The sequence below is a fragment of the Microtus pennsylvanicus genome, chromosome 1 (genome assembly GCF_037038515.1).
Source record: "Microtus pennsylvanicus isolate mMicPen1 chromosome 1, mMicPen1.hap1, whole genome shotgun sequence".
NCBI classification, from domain to species: Eukaryota; Metazoa; Chordata; class Mammalia; order Rodentia; family Cricetidae; genus Microtus; species Microtus pennsylvanicus.
In genome coordinates this window covers 163,901,357-163,924,626 of record NC_134579.1, presented here as the reverse complement: position 1 = coordinate 163,924,626, position 23,270 = coordinate 163,901,357, and the positions used below count along the sequence as shown (strand labels likewise).

The window sequence follows — 23,270 nt, the reverse complement described above, 5'->3', positions numbered from 1 at the left end:
ACACACACACACACACACACACACACACACACACACTCCCGCTGCTATTCATAACACACAATATTCTTGATTCTGACTTGCGATGTTTCTGCCAGTATCAGTCAGGACTGCAAACAGTGTTCTGAACCTTGATGCAGTGAAGTCGGGGGGAAGCATCGGTGAGTGCTTCAGAAACACCTTAGATTCACAAAGTTTGAATCCCCCTGTCTCTCACATCCCCGCCTCCTTTAAACTGCTGTCAAAATTTCTGCTATATATAGGTTGCGACCTACAGCTTTCGCAGGGGTTCAAATGTTATGTCCAGAAGTGACGGTAGTGGTAGGGATCCTAGTTATTTGGGAGTCTCTAAAGATACCGAATGCAGCTTTTCTTTGAGCCACCAATTATTTCGCTGGAATTTTGCATGCTGCAAATTCGCCACGCCCCTAGGCGAGCACAGCTGGGATAGGGTGAAAACCTTCCCCAAATCGCGCAGGAGCAATGTAATTCCACCCCGTGGCTCAGCGGTGCAAACATTTCTCCTGACGGGACGGGTATGGTGGTGAACTGCCTAAAAGTGATAGGTTCGAATCCCTCTGGCCACTCAGGAATGTAGGCGGCCAGGCGGGCTGAGCCGAGCCGGGTGACCCGGGGCGACCTTGACCTCGGGTCCTCGAGTGTCTCCGCCCTCCCGGGTTCCCTCCGGGCCACGTCCACTCACTTCTCGGAGAGTCCGGCCCAGCATAGTCCTTGGGTTCAGTCCGGTACCAGAGGGGCCCTGAGCAGAGGAAGAAGTCGCCTTCTGCCACTAGCAGTGCATGGGCGCAGACATCTTGGATCCTCACGGGCCTCTTCAACACCGAGCGCTTTGATTGGTCGAGCTCCCAGCTGCGGAAATGATCTCTGCACGCGATTGGTTGGCGCTCTGGGCCGCAGCGGCGCGCGGACAGGCAAGGAGACCGGGCTGGGGTCGCGTCGGGACTGGATTCCAGACTGCCGCCAAGGGAGAGCAATTGCAGTTTACTCACCCCGCCGAGGGCTCCCTGCTTGTTCGGTTTTTTCTTTAAGGGGGAGGAGAGCGAAAGGAAGGGGCAATGGACAGAATATCGACTGGACGTGAACTGGAGCCTCTCTGATGTGGGGAGCATTGTAGCATATTTTCCTCCTTCCATTGCTTCTTTAGGTTGAGTTCGTTTCTGGAAGCTCCTCTCCCTTTAATTGACAGTGGGTTTAGCTGTATTTGGCTGAATTGATTGCAGTGGGGCTAGTTTGACCCACTCCAGGTGGTTTCTTTTCCTTTTTTTTTTTTTTTTTTTGAGGACGCGGCTTTATCCCTTCTCAGGATGGAGGTTTTGAAGTCTTGTGTACTTAGGAGAAGTGCACGTGCCGCCGCCGCCTGCTACTGGAGAAGCAAAGTTATCCCAAAGAGGCCTTTTAGAGAGATTAGTACTACGCCTGCGAGAAGCACTGTTATGCCCGCTTGGGTGATAGATAAATATGGAAAGAATGACGTTCTTCGGTTCACACAGGACATGATGTTACCTATCATACACTATCCAAACGAAGTCATTATCAAAGTCCATGCTGCCAGTGTAAATCCTATAGATGTTAATATGAGAAGTAAGTTGTCCAGTCTTTTTTTTTAATCAAAATTTCATTAGACGTGCAGGTGTTTTGTTTGTGTGGTTTTGTTTGTTTCTAAGACGAGCTTACTATCTAGTTCATGCTGGCCTTCAACTCATTGTACTCTGCAGTCTCCACTCGGGCAGCTCTGCTTGCCCTGCCCTCCGGTCCTGGGATGGCAAGTATTGGCATAAAGGAATCATTTAGGTTTATTATTGCTACATTTATTTATTTTGTGTTTGGGTGCGTGGGGCAGTGCTCAAGTGGAGGTCAAAGGACAGCAGGTGGACGTGGGTTCCTTCCACCGTTTGGTCCCCAGAAATTAGACTCCAGCCATCAGGCTTGGTGGAAAGTGCCATACAGGTAGAGCCCTCCAGAGTCGGGTAGGTCTTTTGATAACATCCCTGTAAGTAGTTCCAAAAATTTGAAACCACAATAGCTAAGGAACACTTTAATCTTTTATTAAGTGTGCTTGATTGCTTCCTTTCTATTGTGAATTGGGACTGAGAAGTGGTACCTGAAGTTAACTTACTGGGTGGTAATCTTAGGGTCAGGCATAGGTTTCAGAGTTTGGCTATGTTTCCCCATTGGTTCCGAGTTTGGGTTTATATAATTCCTGTATCCTCCTTGCTCTCCAGTTATTCACAGCTTCTGTTTCAGGCCTAGGGAACCAAGCAACAGAACAGGAGTCCAGGATATGGGCCCCGTGCTCTCATTTCTCATATTGCATTTTGCCCTCTGTAGCTAAGATGGGTTTTCTTGTTATACACCTGTTGAAATTGGGATAATATCAGCCTGCTTTCTCTTGCTGGGCCACGTTGAAAAGTTTGGAGAGAGCATTTCTTATAGCCTGTACTGTGGTTCTATTATAATAGTGAACGGATTGGTTTGTATTTATGAATTACTTTAACTCTGGAAAAATTTGGCAAAAATATTGTCAGTCTTGCTTGTGGGCGCTCAGTCTGTGTCTTCTGGAGATGAACATGTTTTAAGATGACTGATGTCAGTCTTGATTCCCAGACACGTAACCTCCCAGTCTTTAAGGGAGCTGCCGTGTGTAACCCTGGGTTCAGAAGGGTTTGTGTGGGGGTCTTCATTTGCCTTCAAGGCCCCAGAAGCAGCTCTCAGATATGGCGTACTGTGAGGCTAACTTAATTTCTCTGTTACGCAAAGATGTGTGCATTATCTGCTTACAGATTAAGTTAAAAATAGAAGAAAATGTTAAAACCAACTTTACTTTTTTGCCAGAAATGATGCGATACAGTAGCAATTCTTAAATTTGGCTTCAAGTCTCATTTGTGTCTAAAAAGTACTGGGCTTTTATAGGAGCTATAATCATCTAATCAGAAACTTGAACAAATGCTAAACATTTTTATTTTAAAATGCAGTAAATACAGAATTAAAATAGGAGTAAAGTATGAAATGACTGAGAGACAGTTCCATATGTGAACTGCTCACATGGGCAGTAGTTGATATAGCACCGGATTTACCTCCAAAGAGGTTACTGGGGTATAAGAGCTGTTTATGCAAAAGACACTAGATTTCAAATATTTAATAAGAAAAGAGTTAAACACGTCTCCATCAGATTTTTATCAGGACCAGAGGTAGAGCTCAGTAGTAATTCTTTTGTGTGGTACGTCCCTGGGCAAGATCACCAGCATTAACAGCAAGAGCCAACAACGAGAACTACTGTTATCTTGGCAATACTATGGATATTTGAGTAAAGTATTCCAGAATTACTTTTTGTTTCCTTTACCTGCAGAATAACTACTAGTAGCTTTTCCTTAGAGGAAGAGATTTGGAGAAAGGTTTGGAGTCTTAAAATGTTTGTAACTGGAAAACTCCTGAAACTGGGGTAAGAGTTGACAAAAGCACCTGCCTGCCCTGTGTAGAGCCCTTTCTTAAGCTGGAGGTTGAGGACCAGAAGGTCAAGGTCATTCTGAGGTTGGCCAGGTGTTACAACAAACACACAAACAAAATGTCAACAAACTATTAAGTAGAGACAGGAGTTCAAGGCCATCTTGGACTGAGCCATTCTGTGTCTCCCAAAACCAAAATAATAATAATAATAATAAATACAATTAAAAATACCTTTTGCAATTGTCTATGTTTAACTTTTTCTTCAGTGCTGGGGATGAGTTATATCTCTCTCCCTCTAGTTTTGTGCTGATGTAATAATTGGGATTCCTAGTTGGATATGATATTTTACTTCATTTAAAATTTTTAATTTATTTTTTCATTAGACTTGAAGGCAGTTTTGTTTTATAGGTACACAATGTGTGCTGTGTACAGTTTCATTTCAATAGAATGGCTGTGTTCAGATCTTTCTAGGCTGTTTTTGCATATAATAACATAGCACATCTTACTTTTATATAGTATTTTTGAGATGATCTAGTATCTTATAACTTGACTGGGTAATACTATTTGCAAGTTATCTCCCAGCCCATGGATGCTTTTTGAGAAAGTGTTATATGGTGGCTTTAGGTAATATTTGATTAGAAAATTATTTCCCTTGAGAAGAAAACAAGACACACATCTATTTTGACAGATAAAGGCTGTTTTTTTAATGGCCACTGCTGTTTGACATAAAACTATAAATCATAGATATGGCTAAAGCAATGACTTATTTATTTATTTATTGGCTTTTTCAAGACAGGGTTTCTCTGTAGCTTTGAAGCCTGTCCTGGAACTAGATCTTGTAGACCAGGCTGGTCTCAAACTCACAGAGATCTGCCTGCCTCTGCCTCTTAAGTGCTGATATTAAAGGTGTGTGTCACCACCGCCTGGTTTATGAATAATTTTAAAGTAGTATAGCCAATGGCAAATACAACAAAGTTTGATTTGTTTAGATGGGATAAAAAGAACTGAAATTGATGACGTCTTGGGGATTTTCTAAATTAGCCCAACTCTGGTCAAGTCAAGCCTGTGTTAGTGGGAGGCACTCTTGTCTTTCTTAAGAGACTTTTGTGGGCTGGACTGGGCTGGCTGCAGGCTGTGTGTCTGAGGAAGAGCTTGAACTACTGCCCCTCCTGCTTGTGTTCCAGATCCAGGTGTGTGTGCTACCACCTGCAGCTGGGATGACAAGCTTAAACCCCATTTTGTCCCCAAACGGTTTCCATTTCTGACTACAAGCTGGCTGCATTCTGGTAAGACGAGGTTAGCTGGACCTGGCTACTCTTGGTATATTAGGGTTAGGCATATTAACATATTAGGGTTATTAAGAAAATGGTTGAAAACAATCTGAACTGTTGGCTTGGGCCCTCAGAAAGGGCTGAAACCGTTTTGCAGCTTTACAACTAAATTATGCCAAGGCAAAATGTACACTTATGTTCTCAAGCCACAAATGGTTTCAGTGAGTAAACTGCTTATGTTTTAGCAGAGGGGGAATAAATATAAGACAGGAAAAATGCCCTTGGTGAGTGTTATGTGCACTGTGGGCATTTCCTGTGGAGTGCAGTTCTAGCTGGCCAGATGGCAAATGTGGAATGTTGGTATAAGGACCACCAGCTTATATTTTTCTGGGACTATCCCAACTTTCGTTTCCTCCCAAGTGCCTTGATTTTTTTTTCTTTAGAAAAACAACTCTGCATCTCCGCTTATCTACTCTTCACTTTGCTGCTAGATTGTCACTGCCTACCTAAGGCCAACCTTCCGCTGGTCTTCTTGATCATATCCTCCCTCACTTAACTGGGGTATCTGTCCTCTCCTGCATTTCTCTTTTCTTTTATAGTGGATCATTCACACAGCATATAACTTTGTGATTATTATTACTTCTTTTTCTGCCACTGTTTTATTTAGAGTCTCTTATCTGCTTTTGATCTTATATGAAAACAGCATTAAATATTTTTCATTTTTTATTTTTATTTTTTTATTATTTTTTTTTTTTGGTTTTTCGAGACAGGGTTTCTCTGTGGTTTTGGAGCCTGTCCTGGAACTAGCTCTTGTAGACCAGGCTGGTCTCGAACTCACAGAGATCCGCCTGCCTCTGCCTCCCGAGTGCTGGGATTAAAGGCGTGCGCCACCACCGCCCGGCTAGCATTAAATATTTTTAAAGACCTTGACTTTCAGAACTCTTCTGAAGTATCTAGGCCCATTTATTACTTTGGATTATTATTGCAGATAGAGCAGTTAATTTATTTGAACTAAAAGAATGGTTTCAACTTTACTTACCTGTTTTCTGTGTAAATATCCTTAAAAAGAAAATGGTATGAGCCTTGTGTAGTACCACACATCTTTCTTTAGTCCTGTCACTGGGGAGGCAGAAGCAAATGGATCTCTGTGAGGCCAGCTTGGTCTGCATAGCAGGTCCAGGTCAACCAAGGCTACACAGTGGGACTCTGTTTCAAAAACAAACAAAGAAAAAAAACCCCAAACCAGTGCACCCTACCCCACAGGTATAATGCAGTTGGCCTGATCAGACACATCAAATGTAGCTCAGTGGCTCTTTTCCACTAAAATTCTTTGCACTTACTCAAAATCATTATTCTAGGTAGATTTTTAAGAAATGGAGACTAGACCTCTTAAACTCATAATTGAGTGCTAGTATCGGGCACTTTAATATGTATGAATTCTTTATCAGCCTGAACGTTTGTCTTCTTTACCAGACATAGTACTAAATGTCTTTGCTCATAAAAAATTCATTCAAGTGTGGGGACACATCTCTATAGTCCCAGCATTTTGACTGAGGGGGGTTAGGAGTTTAAGGCTAGCCCGGGCTACACAGCAAATCTTGTCTAAATACTTAAAAAGTTTGCAAATGAGTAAATTAATAGAGATACCATCTTCAAAGAGCAATTATATAAAAGAGGATTCTAAAACTCCAGAAGGCAGTTTTGCAGCTTGAGTTTGAAAGGACTTTGAGCAATTGTGGTTTTAGCGATTGCAGCTTTCTTTGAAAGGAACAACACCCCGTTGTTTTTACACTTTACTGTGTGGTGGCAAAACTGTGTGGTTGTGTTAGAGTCTCCGTTTGAGCATATGACATTGATCTGACTGTGTGCTATAGTATTTTAAAGTCACTCTGACCTTTTCCTTTAAGAAGCAGGTCCATTGTGTTTCGTAGGTGGTTATGGAGCGACGGCCTTAAATATGAAGCGTGATCCTTTGCATATAAGAACCACAGGAGAAGAGTTTCCTCTGACTCTGGGTCGGGATGTGTCTGGCGTGGTGATGGAGTGTGGGCTTGACGTAAAGTATTTCCAGCCTGGAGATGAGGTGAGTTAATCCTTCCTCCTCATTGTCTCGCCTCCCTCTCCTTCCCCACTCCCTCTCCTTCTGCTTTCATCTGGTTTTCATGTAACTCAGACACATGCATTGTAAGTGTCTTGGTCACTGTTCTATTGCTGTGAAGAGACACCATGACCAAGGCAACTCTGATAAAAGGAAGCATTGAATTGGGGCTGGCTTATAGTTGTAGAGGGTTGGTCTGTTATCATCACGGTGGGATCGTGGTGGCACACAGGTAGGCATGCTTACATCCTGATCCAAGAGGCACTGGGCCTAGATGGGATTTTAACCCTTAAAGCCCATCCTCAGTGACACACCTTTTCCATCAAGGCCACACCTCCTAATCCTCCCCAAACAGTTCATCAACTGGCGACTAAGCATGCAAATATATGAGCCTGCGGGGACCATTCTCCTTCAGACCACCACAGGGTGCTTTTGAACCTGTGATTCTGCTGTGTCGACCTCCCAAATGCTAGGCTTACTGGCACATGCCACCCTGCCCAGCTCTCTTACTGGTTATTCTTTCAAGATTATTTTAGATTGCGTATAGCTGGGTCTCGGATTTAGTTTGTAGCTGAGGATGACTTTGTGCTTCTAATCCTTCTCCACCTCCCAAGAATTGGGATTGCAGGTGTGTGTAACCAGGCTTTCCTACTTCCTTTCTTTGGAAATAGACTGCAAGACCATTTGTCTTTTCCATATGTGCCTTGGGCAGGGCACCTGTTTCTTGGTTTGGTTGTTTTTCTTTTTCTTTTTTGTGAGACAGGGTCTTGCTGCTTGGAACACACTATATAGCTCGGGCTTATCTTGAACTTGTAATACTTTGGCCTCCTTAGTGTTAACATTACAGGCATGAGCCACATGCTCAGCTTATACTTGAATTTTCTAAATTTCTAAATTCTTAAGAATTGTAAGACTTTAAAAACACGTAGGATTGTAAACAAGAGTCTGCACTCTCATTCCCGGCCACCCAGACCCAAATAATCACACAGAAAAACCATATTAATTGCCACACTGTTTGACCAATGGCCCAGGTGTATTCCTAGCTAGCTTTTATATCTTAAATTGACCCATTTCTATTATTTTATATTTTAACAAGAGGCTCATGGTTTACCGTTAAGGTACTGGCATCTTTCTCCTTCCTCAGCTGCATGGCATCTGCCTGACTCCACCTTCTTCTCCCTCCATTCAATTTAGTTTTCCTGCCTGCCTATATTATGCCCTGCTACAGGCCAAAGCAGCTTCTTTATTAACTAATGGTAATAAAACATATTCAGAGCATACAGAGGGGAATCCTACATCAAAGGATTAGGAGGATTCATTTTGCTTGAGTCTTTAAATGACAGTTTGTCCCTTATTGGTTAGCTGGTTTTGAAATAGCTAAAGTTTGATATAATCTGTCACTTTTCACTTTGGATGTTTATGCCAAGAGTTAGTAGTGAACTCATAATAATAGCATGTTCTGGTTTCTTTTCACAGAGAAGATAATCCCTGTTAGTCAGTACAACCAGCCAGTTTGCAGTTGAGGAAGCCCAGCTATAAAGTGGCGCACAGGCAACTGGGAATAGTGTGGTTTTCCTGTAATCCCAGCACTAAGGAGTCTGAGATGTGAAGTGTTACTCTAATTAATCTTTATCAATAAAAAAAATTGAGAGTCAAATATTTGGATAAACCCTGAATGATCAGAGAGCCAGGAGCAGCTGCCAGTTGCTTCCTATCTCTTGCTTTCAAATCTGTCCAAAAGGCCCAGATCCTGTCTCGGCCCCACCTTATCACTTCCTGTCTCCTCTCTCTACAGTCCTCCAAACCTCTATGGTCAGCTAGTGACGGGCTCCCCACTTTGACTCCAAATAAGCTTTATTTGTCAGAACACTGTGAATATCACACAACAGAGATGAGAAGATTAAAAGTTTGAGGTCATCCTGTGCTATCTGATGAGATCCTGTCTCAAAAATACATATAAGTAAATAAAAAAAGCCACAGCTAGTAAGTCGTAGTTCTCCGGCAGAGTCTAGCAGAATGCGTCAGGCATATTAGTTTGTATGTCCAATGTGGTTTGAGTTGATAAATCCAGAATCATACTCAGCAATGAATGGGTGTCGTGTGAAACTTAGCTTTTTGCACTGGGTAGCCGTGTCTTAGGGGATACCTTCATGCTTAGCGTGGTCAGACATGGCTGTTCTAATAAAGCTGCACATCTGCATTTCAGGTCTGGGCTGCAGTTCCTCCTTGGAAACAAGGCACTTTGTCAGAATTCGTCGTGGTCAGTGGGAATGAGGTAACTCACACGCCGCCTCTGCTGAAATGCTTAACTGTAAGGAAGACTGGTAGGCATCTCAAAAGTTAGTGATGTCTTTTCAGATTAGTTTCGTGTTTTACAGGCAATGTTGAAAGAGCTTAAATGAAGACTAGGAGACTTTGAAAGAGTTAAAACTATTCGGTGTATTTATTAGCGTTGCCTGCTGAGCAGTTGTCTATATCCGAAGAGCAGAGACTTGGGCTGAGGTTTAGAACCTACAGTGTTCTTTGCTCTACCCAGTATGAACCAGTTATACCCAAGGGAGAGGCATGGAGGTATCAAATATAGTCAGGGGACCTAACAGTTAATAGAGGAAAAGGATTAACAGAGGGAGCCTGGAGGAGGAATTAGGAGTTACTGGGCATTGGGAATTATTAGGATAGAAAAAATTCTAGAAAAATTACATTTTAGAAAACAGAATTAAGGAAGCAATTGGTATCAAAAACAAATTAAAATGTGTTTATCAGGGTTTGAGGACTAGCACGATTATTATATATGCTCTTTTTAAATAAACAGTCAAGTAGTATGTCTAATACTTGGGATTATTATATATGGTCTTTTTTTAAAAATAGGTAGTAAAGTAGTATATCTAATAATGTAGTCTGCAAAACATCACTGAGCCTCTTGATACAGGAAAAGAGCTGTTTGGAGACTATTCTCAGGCAAGCTTTGGAGTAGGATGTGCAGTAAACACTGAACCCAGGAGTAGTTTGTAAATTTCTCTGTGAAAATTTCCATTTTCCTGTGATGGTAAGCGCTTAGCTGTGTATATAGGTGTGTGAGTTCCTGCTTAGTTTTCACCGTTTTTCTCTGTGAAAATTCCTGTTTTCCTGTGATGGTGAGTGCTTAGCTGTGTACATAGGCGTGTGAGTTCCTGCTTAGTTTTACCGTTGTCTTTCACTGCAGGTCTCGCACAAGCCCAAATCGCTCACTCATACTCAGGCTGCCTCTTTGCCGTATGTGGCTCTCACAGCCTGGTCTGCCATAAACAAGGTTGGTGGCCTGAATGCCAAGAATTGCATGGGAAAACGGTAAGTGATGGTGACAGCTGAAGCTCCCTTTTCTTTCTTCTAGTCCTTCACAGCAGATCTGTTAGTCTTGAGATCACCGTTAGCTGTGTGACCAGTTATGCTAACATTTGTCACATTTTACTTTAAAGCCTCAGTCTGTGGATTGTCAGCTGAATCAAATGGGGGATTTTAAAAGATACATAGTTGAGCTATCTAGGAGTTTGAGTCTCCTATATTAGGGCATTTAAACTTTTTTCTGTACATGGATGTGCGTGTGTGTGTGTGTGTGTGTGTGTGTATGTATGCATGCCTGGGTGCCTATGTGAGGTTATGTGCACCACATGCACATCAGTACCTTGGCCAGAGGAAAGCATCAGATCTGGTACTGGAGTTACAGGTGGTTGTGAGCCACCAAGTGTGTGCGCTAAAAGGACTCTGTGTCCTCTGCAAGAGCACAAAGCGATCTTAACAGCTGAGCCATCTCTTGAGCCCTGGGGCATAAATTTTTCTGTGAGCCTCTAACAAGAGCCAGATTTTGTGAGGCTTCTAGGAAGGGTGTGAACCTCCTGCATTCTGTAAGGGATGTGCCAAGCTGAGAGCTGTGCTTTCTCCCCACCAGGACTTGCTCACTGGTTTGTGTATTTTAATGGGGCTACAAATGCTGTTGAATACTCTTGAGTTCTCTTGGGCTCAGCATGTGCATCTTGGAGGGCAGTTCTGGTGCTCCAGTGACTGGAATATATGCTTGTTTAGGTCAGCACTGTACAGTGGCAGTGTCTCAGTTCATTTGTCCTCATCATCTGTGTGTTCACCTTCTGTAGTTTCCCATGATCTGAGAGGACGAGCTCAGGAGAGTAGATATTTAGAAGCATGTAGTAATAAGAGCGACTGGGCTGCGTCCCCAACACCCCAGATGCCTGCCTGGCTAGTTTATGCCCCGAAATAATTACACAGACACTGTATTTTTTTAATCACTGCTTGGCCCTTAGCTCTAGCCCTTACTGGCTAATTTTGATATCCCAATCAACCCATCTCTAATAATCTGTGAGCACCGGTCTTACCGGGAAGATTCTAGGTCGGAGCTTCATTGCGTGTGTCTGCCCGGGAGCGGGGCATGGCGTCTCTCTGAGGCATGTGCTCCCAAGAGGAGAGCTGTCGAGTCTGACCTCACTTCTTTCTCCCAGCGTTTTGTTCTGTTTACTCCTCCCACCTATCTCCTAATCAATGAGAGCCAAGCAGTTTCTTTTTATTTAACCAATGACCTTCCTCCATCAGAAGCACAAGGGAAACCTCACATTCATGTGACTTCTGTTACAGTTTATTGTTAGATTGTTGTTTATAAATTACAAATTCTTTATTATAAACTTGATCATAGTTATGTGTGTTGTAAGCGTGTGTAGTACAGGTAACCACAGTGGCTCTGAAGTACACTGTGGGGGGGAGGGCTGCCATCTTTTCCTTCATGTTCTGATTCTGCTACCCATAGCTGGGGACCTGTTCAATTGATTTCTCCGAGTTTTGTTTTGAAGAGTAAATGAGATAAAGCATGTAAAACTGGTGGCACTCAATAAATGGTGGCTTCTGCTATTAACAAGGACATTACAATGTACTTTGTAGTTTAGGAAGCTGACATAGGGCCTGGTAAGAAGGCTCAGTGGATAAAGGTGCTTGCCCTTGAGCCTGACAACCTGAGTTCACCCCTGGGGCTCATGTGGTAAAAGGCGAACACTTTCCTCCCTCAAGAAATAAATAAATGTAAGAAACATTCTTTTACAAAGAAAATTGACAGTGAAATTCTTTATTTTATTTTTATTTTTTTGGTAGAAAAGTAGGTGCTCTGAACCAGTTAGTTGGCGACTGAAAGGGAGAGTTGCAGGTGATACCTGTAGGTGGAGTTTTCCTGCCCTGACCACTACCTCCAAAATAACCACACAGAGGCTTGATACTAATTACAAATGCCCGACCTATAGCTCAGGCTTATTATTAACTAGCTCTTACAACTTAAATTAACCCATTTCTATTAATCTACATTCTGCCACGTGGCTTTTACTTCTGTTCCATTTTGTGTGTACTACTTGTCTTTCTACCTGGTGACTCCTCTGACTCAGCCTTCTTCATCCCAGCATCCTTAGTGTGGTTGTTCTGCCGATGCTTCCTGCCTGGCTACTGGCCAATTAGTTTATTAACAATGAGAGCAACACATTTTCATAGTGTGCAGGATTATTCCTCAGCAGATACCAGAATCAAATAGCACAGTTCTTTTAAAATGATTATGTTTGTGTGTATGTGGTGGAGATGGCATGCATTATCAGAGGACGTACTGCAGGCTGGTTCCCTCCTTCTATCATGTGGGCCCAGGAATGGAGCTCAGGCCGTCAGTCTTGGTGGTAGGTGACTTTATCCAGTACCCATCTTACCAGCCCCACGGTTCTTTTATTTCTTATTACAAATAAAGTCCATGTCATTCTGCTTTCCCATTATAAAATATTACATTTTAAACTTAATGTGTGGGTAATAGAGAATTGAATTTGTAGAGGTTTAGGCTTTGTTTCTGAAAGCATTTCAAAACTGTTTGTCTGATGGAGTACTGCCATTTATCTCAGAATTAAAGGCAAATATTTATTCTAAAGGCCAACCTTGCTTTTTAAGCTTTCATGTGTTATCTTTATTGAAGTTGCCATTTTGGTCAAACATAGTTTAAGTTGAATAGATTTGACCACAGACTTCCTTCCTTAATAACCTGCAGAGATCATCCAGATTTTTATACCCTTATTGGAGGCTTTATTGTTTTGGTCCCTTAAAAACCCTGGGTTCACTGTGCCTATGTGGCTGGTGCATGATATGGCTACAGACCTTGTTCTTTCAGGTCTGGGTCTCCCTGAGTATGTTTTCATGTACTGTAAAAACAATGTGAGTACAGAACTTGAACTGTGTTTCCTTAGATTGATCACCGTGAATGCCCAGTGTGCTGTTGACTTATGGGTAACTACAGGGTTCACTGTTACTGCCTGAAAAAACCTGGTACTGGGGAATTGGAGCCCTGGGTTCTACTCTCTGCTGTTGCCCACCAAGTGGCCACATGTTATTTGTAGTCTCTTTACTGTTCCCTCTGAATGTCTGAATGTAAGATCCCAAGTTGTGAGAAGAACTTTGAGAAGTGAGATGAATAAATTTAAGGTCATTATATATTTTTAAAATTTAAGCAGAATTTAAATTACATTTATTTAATTTACTTTTTGTGCAAGAGTATATGCATACCACATGTATATGGAGGTGGAAATTAGTTTTCTCTACCCCATGGGTTCTGGGTAACAAACTCAGTGGCAAGTGCCTTAACCCAGTGATCCATCTCGCTATCCCCAAGCCATTAAATGTGATATTAGATTGGATTTGTTAATTGATGTAGCCCTCTGAGAACTAGCTAGAATGAAATGCATTGAAGAGCCTCAGTAATTGACACTAGGGCTTTTCATGTGCATTGGGTTTGCAGGCCTATTGCCTATTATTCCTGGCTTGGAAGGCGTTATTAAACCAGAGCAGCTAGCAAGAACTTACTTCTATGCAGAAATGACTAGGAACCACATACAGTGTTTTCCATTAAATCCAAAGCAAATGTATAACAGTTCCTCTTATCCATGAAGACATAAATTCCCCAATGGATTCTGAATCCACAGATTAAAATAGAACAAGTCTATCAGTATGCTCTAGTAAAAGTTATTTAAAACTTTGGGAATTACTTATTTCTATAATTTTGAATTTTCTACTTTGGGGCCACAGTTGGGAGGGTAACTAGGACCTCAGATGTGAAACCGTGATGGGGGAGAGCTCTGGGTCCAAGTCCGCTTCCCACTGGAATCTGGTATTCAGGTGGGGGTGGCGGGAATGGTGATCACGAAGGAGGAAGTGGAGTGGTGGTGGGAAGAGATCTCCATCCTAACTGATTGGGATTGGCATGTGTTAGTTTTATTGCATTGTACAAAAGCTGCATGCCTGTGCAGTTCTGCTGCCAGGCTCCTGTGTGAGTAAAGGGCTGGGGCTTCGACTGTGGCAGCCCACTTTGAACACACTCCTCATCGTCGTGTCCGTCAGCTTCCCTTCCTTCAGTCTGTTTCTGTGTATGACTCAAGGAGCTAGTGATTCAAGCCTGTGCCCAGGGCCTGTCCACTTAAAAGATCCATCCAAGGTTTAGGCAAAATTCTAAGTAATCATAGGCAATAGAAGTATTGTTAGCCTGTGTCTGAAGTTTTTCATTCGTTATGGGTTAGAAACAGTTACCGCAGACATTTCCACAATGTATACAAATAGCTTTGTTTTCATGGGAAAATATATTTACATTTCAAATGTCTAATTCAACATGAACTGTCCTGTAAACTAGGAAATGTCAGTTTGAACTACAGAGACATAGAAGAGAAGAAAACAAATCCAGGCTGTGTTGGTCACATTTGCTTAGTTTGTTTTATAACTGTAGTATCTCTCACTCAAAGTTTCTCATTTACTCTAGCAGGGAGACTGAGAATATTAAGTAGGCAGTGCATTGTGCTAGGGTAATTCACCTGTCTCCCCACTCCCACATTTAAATGTACCCCGTGAAACCGAAGTGTGGTTCATCATCAGCACCATCCCTATTTCTTAAAGGTCGTTGTTTTTACCTGTAGAAAATGTAGTCAGATTTAATATCATCTTTGTATGTGGGATTCCCCTCTGTATGCGGTGAATAAGATTGGTCAATAAAAACTGGCTTGGCCTGATAAGGTGGAGTAGAGGTAGGTGGGGAAAACTAAATTGAGTGCTGGAAGAAATAAAGGCAGAGTTAGAGAGAAGCCATGTAGCCCCCACTGGAGACAGACGCCAGAACTTTAGCCAGTAAGCCACAGCCACGTGGCCATATACAGATTAATGGAGATGGGTTAAATTAAGATGTAAGAGTTAGCCAATAAGAAGCTAGAGCTAATGGGCCAAGCAGTGATTTAATTAATACAGTTTCTGTGTGATTATTTTGGTTCTGGGCGGCCAGGACAAACAAGCAACCTCCTCCAACACTTTGTTTCTTAGCCATTAGGATCTAATAGAGGGTCCTTAATCTTATGGGGAGTCAGAGAAGCCGGTTACATATGGGTTGGAAAGGAAGAAGCAAAAGATGAAATTGCATTGGAATTACCAGTTATTTTCACTATCCCAGACTACACCTCTGTTCACCCCTTTGCATCATGAATCTGAACCTTCGTGTTTCTTTTTGAGAATAAAATGAGGCAGAGCTTACATCTGTGCATTTGCAGCCCAGCTTTCTGTAGGCCAAGACAGAACTGAAACTTGAGGGTTGGTCCCTCCGTCTGCTTCCCCTATGGTTTGGATTTGGTTGTGTGTGTCTGTGTCTGTGTGAGGGTGTACCACATGAGTGAGGGTACCTGTGGAGTCCAGAAGTCTGAACCCCTGGAGCTGAGTGGTTGAAAGCCAACTGGCATGGGTGCTGGGAACTGAACTCAGGTCCTCTGGAAGAGCAGCGAGTATTAACAGCTGAGTCATGTCTCCAGAGAAAGCACCATGACATTAGTGTCTTCATGCTTGCTTAGAGAGACTTTAGACCTTAGGCAGAAATGACAGCAAGTTAGAGGTTAGAGATTAAGAAAGCAAGTATGGTGGCACATGCCTGTAATCCCAACACTCTGGAGGATGAGATAGGAGGATCTGGAGTTCAAGGCCACCCTCAGCTGCTCAGCCAGTTTGAGGCCAACCTGGGCTACCTAGTACCCTGTCTCAACAACAAAGAAGAATGCATAGCATTCTAATAATTATTCCGACTTTCCCATGTTTTCTAGATCTGTGACTAGTGCAGTCCTCAGAATCTTCAGAGTAAGCTGTGTGGACTAGGAAGTGAGTGGCTTGTACTAAAAGCCTGGACAATTTTGAATTAAAGTGCTCTTGCAAGTGTAATATTTCATGGGCTATTTCTACATAAACCAGTGGTTCTCAACCTACGGGTCACGCTACTCCTTTGAGAAACCTCTATCTCCAAAAATACTTACATCACATGCCATTACAGTAGCAAAATTAGTTATGAAATAGCAATGAAAATAATTTTATATTTGGGGGTCCCCACAACATCAACTGTGTTAGAGGTTGCAGCGTTAGGAGGGTTGAGAAGCACTGACATAAACCAACAAACAGCAGGTTTCAGCTTTGGTTGGATTTGATGTGTAGTGTGACCATCACAGCAAACAAGGTCAGGAAATGCTCCGGGAACACCACCTGGGTGCTGTTGTGAGGGAGGCGGCTGCCACACTGCCCTAGGCTCAGAGATACTTTACAGACTACAGAGGTTGGTTAGCCACAGGAACACTCATCTTATTGCTGGCTTTAGAATTCATTTTTCCTGCTGTGCTTTTGGTATATTTACTTTATTTGAAAAAGGATAGACCCTGCTTGACCCTACGCAAAACTAAAGTTTGCACAGCTATAAAATTGTGTGTCCCAACTGTCTCCAGCACTTCTTGAGCCTGTTCCTTGGCCTTTTGCTCTTTGAGGGCGCCCTCAGGTGGCAGCATTGGGAACTGACACTAGTTGATTAACTTGGTTCTCAAGCCCTACTTTTGTGAGACAATTTTGCTCTTATTGAGGAAGTGAAGCTGCTTTGGACTAAGGGTTATGGGGAAGAGACAAGATGACAGGAAGGAATCAGAGATTGTCTGACAGTTGAGTCCTCAGGCAGCCATTATATTTGGTATCCTTTTAATCTTCTCAGGTAGAAACTAGAAGTCTTTAAATTTTTTTTAATGATTATTTTTCTTTTACATGCATTGGAATTTTGCCTACATGTATGTCTGTGTGAAGGTGTATGTCTGTGTGAAGGTGTCAGACCCTCTGGAACTGGAGTTGCAGACGGTTGTGAACTGCCATGTAGATGCTAGAATTTGAACCCCAGTCCTCTGGAAGAGCAGCCATGTCTCCAGCCCCCTAGAAATGAAGCCCTGTCTTCCGGTGGCAGCAGCTACTGCAGTGCTTAAGATACAGTGGTGGGGTGAGCTGGAGTCAACCCCGACCAGGCCAGCGCGGGGTGTGATAAGAGGTCTGTCCCTCAGTGCCTGCAGAGCAGAAGTAGGTGCCGCACTGAACAAAGACAAGAGGCTGTAAGCCTATGATGTGCCCAGAGTGTCTCTATCCCCATGTACGAACTCTCTTTGTCCCCATCCCCTTATTCGAGAGAAACAAAACTAAAGGCAGACAAGCCACCAGGCACAGGGTAACGCCACGGTGTCCTAAGAATAATGACCGCTGGCCTGCAGCTTCCCTAGGAAGGTATCCTTAGGCGACCAGAAAGGCATTTTCTTAGACAAATAGCCGCCTGACTCAAAAACTACCAGGCCTCAGACCTGTTCTTTTCTCTGTCTTAATATAGATTAAAAGAGAAACTTGAAGTTTCTTGAAGGAGAATTTCACTAATTTAGATAATGAGCATAAAGTCAGGGTGACTATTTTGTGAGTGAATGAATTGGTAGATGATCTGTGTGAAGGTTTGCTTTGTTTACATAGTTTGGTTTGAGACAGGGTCTCTCTGGGCTGCCCAGGCTGGCCTTGGGCTGGTGGTTTACCTGCCTCAGCCTCTCGGAGTGCTGGGTTCTAGGTGTGCCACCCTCTCCCACTTAGGAGCTCCTAAGGCGTTGAATCGTGAGATTGAAGTCTGGAGGCGTGAGAAGCTCCAGAGTTTCTTCTTTTCTTCACTATCGATAGTGTGGTGAAATGAAAACTCCTCTAGAGGAGCATGTTTGCAAGGAGACTTCTTTTAATTATATTTAATGGTATTTCAAAAGGAGCAGCTGGCTTGGAAATTATAGTAATAACTTTTAACATTTAACAGAGGATAATAATCAGCCTCTGTGATTTGAGTAAGGGACAGGAAAAATGAAACCAGGGTTAAGATTATAGACAGTGTGTGCTCTGAGGTTCAGTGCACCAGTTAGCAGTAGGTGGTGAAATTCTATACTGTCTGGTAGTGAAGACAAGGGCCATAAGTAGCAGCTCCATAATGAGAGTGGCAGACAAGCAGCCGGCACTCCCAGCACTTAGTCTCAGAAGGCTGTTTCTCTGTGTGCACTCAGAACATTTTCATGGAACAGTCTCCCATAGTAGTTAACATAGCACCAGAGAGCAGACAAACGTGCAATGCCCCTCCACCTCTGTTGGTAACAGAGCACCAAACTGCCGTTCAGTACACTTTTCTAGGTATGTGAAACCGTGCAGTCCAGGAAGGCAATTAATTCCAGAATAAAAGTATGTAAAAGTATGCAAAGCGGTGATTCTTTCAAAAATTTTTAAAATTCTGTGTGTGTTTGTGTGTGTATCTCTGTGTGTTCATACATGCACCATAGCACATGTATGGAGTCAGAGGACTACTTGAATCTGTTCTTCCCTTCCCCTGTGGGTGCCAGTTGATTGAACTCCGGTGGTCAGGTTTTCCCACCAAGCAGCTTTACTCACTGACACGCCTTGCCTGCCTGATGTGTTTTGACCACTGATTCTCTTTCAGATCACAGACTTCTTAGGGAATGGATGGTCGGTCTGTTCCTGTGCACACTTGGCCTTGCATTGTGTTTAGAGGCTCAGGCTCTCCTGCACCCTTTTTTCTTCCCTCTACTCCACTCTCTAGGCCTGGTCCCTGTCCCAAGTGGCAGGAGGACCCTGAGTAGGTGTGGTAAGAGCCCGGGTTTGGGTGCTTGTGCTGGCAGGACACAGGTGTCCGCTTCCACAGGAAGTCACACTGCGGATGCGAGTCCCTTCTGTGACAGTTTAGCAGGACATGCCTGAACACAATTGCTTCTTACACCTTAGCGGGAATGTGGTCAGGAATGCGACTTTCTGCCAGCTGCATTACCGAACACCTCAAGTTCCCTCCTTCCAGGGGAAGGGTAGTGACTTTAGCAGGAGAAACAAAGCAGAGTTAGAAAGCACCACCCAGACTACCAGCTAGATGAACTGTTAGGATGCTAATGCTTTGTGTTTTCAGTGAACGGTTCGTAAAATGTCTCATTTTAAGTATTTGCAGCTTCTTGCTGAAATCTGTGTGATTCAGTCTTGGGATGGTGAATAACTATTTGCTTTGGGGATTGTTTGTCACTGGGCAGTTCCTCTGTAAAAGTTCTCATCAGGTATGTCTGCCCAAGATTCTCACAGGTTCTCTTTCCTTTTCTATTGCAGCGCTTTAATCTTGGGTGCATCAGGTGGAGTTGGTACTTTTGCGATACAGGTAAAAGACTTTTTTAATCTTTTGACTAGGAAGATTTTAGTTTCTATGAATTTATAATTTGTATATTATAAATTAGTTTTCATTCAAAATTGGGTCCAGTGTATGGTTAATTTTGTCAGCTTGAAACCAGCTATAGTTACCTGAGAAAAAAAGCTTCGATTAAGGAATCGCCTCCATCAAATTGCCTTGCTTGTAAGCATGTCTGTGGGGCATCTTCTTGATCAATGTTTGATGTGGGAGGGCCCATCCCACTGTGGCAATGCCATCCCTGGGAAGGTGGTCCTGGGTTGTATAGGAAAGAAGGCTGAGCAAGCCACGGAGAACAAGCCAGTGAGCAGCTCCCCTCCATGGCCTCTGCATCAGCTCCTGCCTTGAGTTCCTGCCCTGACTTCCTTGGACATAGTCTGTAAGCTGAAATACTTTAATCCCCAAATTGGTTTTGGTCAGTGTTTTAACAAAGTAACAGAAAAGTAGGGCATCTAATAAATACCTTTTAATTTCAGTGACCCAAATGAACATGTTCTAATATAAAAAGGAAACATTAACCTTTCTATTTGTTTAGCATGGAAAAGTTGAGTTTGTGGAGCCAAACCCTTTGGGAGGAAGACCATGTTGGTGGATGTAGATAAAAGTTTGCGGTTTAGCAGTAAACAGCATTACCAAAAGAAGGAGGGAGGGAGGGAGAAAGCACAAGACTACAATGGAAAAAATTAACTATCCAGAGAGAAACCTATCCATGCGTGGTCAGTTTTGTTTTTTATACGTCTGTGAGTATTTGTGCAGGTATATGCCACGTGTGTGCAGATACCCAGAGAGGTCAGAAGAGGGTGTCGGATCTCCTGAAGTTAGAGTTATAGGCGTTATGAACTGGTAACTGATGTAGGGTCCTGTGGGAGAGCAGCCAGTGCTCTTAGCTGAACCATTGCTCCGGCCCCATCATTTCATTTTTAACAAGGATGGCAGGATGGTTAAGTGAGGGGAAAATGTCCTTTCAACAGACGATGAGACAACTGGATGCTCACCTAAAAAGAAGGGAACTGGATCTTTACCTTACATGATACACAAAAATAATTCAAGGTGGATCAGAGAGTTCAATGTAAGAGCACCAACCATAAAACTCTTAGAAGAGACCAGCTATAAATATTCATCTCCTGAGATTTGGCAGCAGATCCTTAGATGTGACACTAAAAGCATAAGCAAAGCAAGTAAGTTGAGCTTTATCAAGTTAAAAGATCTTGATACATCAAAGAGCACCATCAAGGAGATTAAAAAAAAGCAACCCATGTGTCTTGGTTACTTTTCTTGTAGCTTTGGCAAAATATGTGAAAAGAATACTTTGAGAGGACAGGAAGTGTTTTGGTTCACAGTTCATCACAGCGGGGAAGTGCTGAGGACTTAATGCTGTTTAAATAAAACATAGGGCTGGAGGGCTGGCTCAGTGGCCAGGAGCTGGAGGAACGGCTCAGTGATCAGGAGCTGGAGGGCTAGCTCAGTGGTCAGCAGCTGGAGGGATGGCTCAGTGGTCAGGAGCTGGAGGAACGGCTCAGTGATCAGGAGCTGGAGGGCTAGCTCAGTGGTCAGCAGCTGGAGGGATGGCTCAGTGGCCAGGAGCTGGAGGAACGGCTCAGTGATCAGGAGCTGGAGGGATGGCTCAGTGGTCAGCAGCTGGAGGGATGGCTCAGTGGTCAGGAGCTGGAGGGCTAGCTCAGTGGTCAGCAGCTGGAGGGATGGCTCAGTGGTCAGGAGCTGGAGGGCTAGCTCAGTGGTCAGCAGCTGGAGGGATGGCTCAGTGGTCAGCAGCTGGAGGGCTAGCTCAGTGGTCAGCAGCTGGAGGGCTAGCTCAGTGGTCAGGAGCTGGAGGGATGGCTCAGTGGTCAGCAGCTGGAGGGCTGGCTCAGTGGTCAGCAGCGGGAGGGGCTGGCTCAGTGGTCAGGAGCTGGAGGGCTGGCTCAGTGGTCAGGAGCTGGAGGGCTGGCTCAGTGGTCAGCAGCTGGAGGGATGGCTCAGTGGTCAGCAGCGGGAGGGGCTGGCTCAGTGGTCAGGAGCTGGAGGGCTGGCTCAGTGGTCAGAAGCTGGAGGGCTGGCTCAGTGGTCAGGAGCTGGAGGGCTGGCTCAGTGGTCAGGAGCTGGAGGGCTGGCTCAGTGGTCAGGAGCTGGAGGGCTGGCTCAGTGGTCAGGAGCTGGAGGGCTGGCTCAGTGGTCAGGAGCTGGAGGGCTGGCTCAGTGGTCAGCAGCTGGAGGGCTGGCTCAGTGGTCAGGAGCTGGAGGGCTGGCTCAGTGGTCAGGAGCTGGAGGGCTGGCTCAGTGGTCAGGAGCTGGAGGGCTGGCTCAGTGGTCAGCAGCGGGAGGGGCTGGCTCAGTGGTCAGGAGCTGGAGGGCTGGCTCAGTGGTCAGGAGCTGGAGGGCTGGCTCAGTGGTCAGCAGCTGGAGGGATGGCTCAGTGGTCAGCAGCGGGAGGGGCTGGCTCAGTGGTCAGGAGCTGGAGGGCTGGCTCAGTGGTCAGAAGCTGGAGGGCTGGCTCAGTGGTCAGGAGCTGGAGGGCTGGCTCAGTGGTCAGGAGCTGGAGGGCTGGCTCAGTGGTCAGGAGCTGGAGGGCTGGCTCAGTGGTCAGGAGCTGGAGGGCTGGCTCAGTGGTCAGGAGCTGGAGGGCTGGCTCAGTGGTCAGAAGCTGGAGGGCTGGCTCAGTGGTCAAGAGCTGGAGGGCTGGCTCAGTGGTCAGGAGCTGGAGGAGTGGCTCAGTGGTCAGCAGCAGGAGAGCTGGCTCAGTGACGAGCACTGGTTTCTCTTCAGAGACTGGGGTTTGGTTCCTTGCACCCTTATGGCAGCTCACAACTGTCTGTCACTCTAGCTTTGGGGTTCAATATGCATAAAATAAATATAAATCTTTAAAGAAAAGCATGTAATAGATGCAGGTCTTTAGCATGTTATTTCCTTTCCTCCACAATGCTGTGCATATATTTTGGGGACAAGATGGTCATCTTAGACTTCACCCTGGGACTTTAACTCAGGACTTGCTGTTGAAAGCAATATATTCCTTTACTCCAGAGTCCTTGTCTATGGCCTACAAACATAATAAACTATATATGTTACCCTTTCTCAGTGGTTCAATTTTCTCAGATTTTCAGGTTATATGAATCCTTGGGAAATACTTATGTTTTTGTTTTGAGATAGAGTCCGGTACATCATAGGCTGACCTTAAACACTCTATATGGTTGAGAATGACCTTGAGTTTCTGATCCTTGGCTCTGTATCCCAAAGGGCTAGGATTGTATATTGATATCCATACCAAATTTCTGATAAATCTGAAGTGTCTTGCCTGATGCTAGACTGGCAATAGTCCCTGTTAACTTTATGAAATTGACAGTATAGAAAAGTATATCGGATCTGGAGGGTGATTTCAGATACATAAACGTGAGTGACATTAGAATTATGTCTGTACTTGGGTTTTAAAGACAAGAGACCATTTATCTGGGACTGCGTACTCCAAAGGAGAGGAACCAATTCATGTTCTAAAACTAAAATGTTCAGATTTTCCTAGTCACCTTTCATCTGATAGCTGATCACTATACATGTTTCTAGATGTGCTTTTGTGTGTGTGCATGTGGAGCCCAGAGAGTGACACTGCTTGCTCTATTCTCTCCATCACTTGAAGCTGTGCTTTGTGTGATTTGGCTCCAGGGACCCTGCTGTCTCTGCCTCCCTGGTGCTGGGACTGTAGGCATGTACTGCCATGCCTGACCTTTACACACTGCTGGGATCTGAACCTAGGTCCTAGTGCTTACCCAGCAGGCACTTTGCCGATCTGCCCATGGTCTAAGTAACTCTGAAGCACTGATTGAAGACATTCTGGAGATGCAAATGAGGAAATGCTGCATTGTTTTGTTCTGGGTGCTTT

The 23,270-nt window shown here is 44.1% G+C and overlaps 2 protein-coding genes across 5 annotated transcripts in view; one reads left to right on the top strand and one right to left on the bottom strand.

The window, feature by feature from the left end:
• Positions 1 to 830, bottom strand: part of Qrsl1 (glutaminyl-tRNA amidotransferase subunit QRSL1) — a 34,405-nt gene extending 33,575 nt beyond the window's left edge. For both annotated transcript variants that reach the window (XM_075944437.1, XM_075944444.1), the window contains exon 1: positions 701 to 830. In XM_075944437.1, the coding sequence (XP_075800552.1) occupies positions 701 to 724 (24 nt within the window). In that variant the 5' untranslated portion in view covers positions 725 to 830. The remainder of the gene's footprint in view (positions 1 to 700) is intronic.
• The window catches only part of Rtn4ip1 (reticulon 4 interacting protein 1), a 42,514-nt gene continuing 20,053 nt past the window's right edge, over positions 810 to 23,270 (top strand). Inside the window, exons 1-5 of one of the 3 annotated variants that reach the window (XM_075944468.1) lie at positions 810 to 929; positions 6,665 to 6,816; positions 9,038 to 9,106; positions 10,034 to 10,158; positions 19,327 to 19,375. In XM_075944468.1, coding sequence (XP_075800583.1) covers positions 6,691 to 6,816; positions 9,038 to 9,106; positions 10,034 to 10,158; positions 19,327 to 19,375 — 369 coding nt within the window. In that variant the 5' untranslated portion in view covers positions 810 to 929; positions 6,665 to 6,690. Of the gene's footprint in view, positions 1,600 to 1,889; positions 1,986 to 6,664; positions 6,817 to 9,037; positions 9,107 to 10,033; positions 10,159 to 19,326; positions 19,376 to 23,270 lie in introns of those variants that run through there. The other 2 variants (XM_075944458.1, XM_075944478.1) reach the window with 2 other exon arrangements.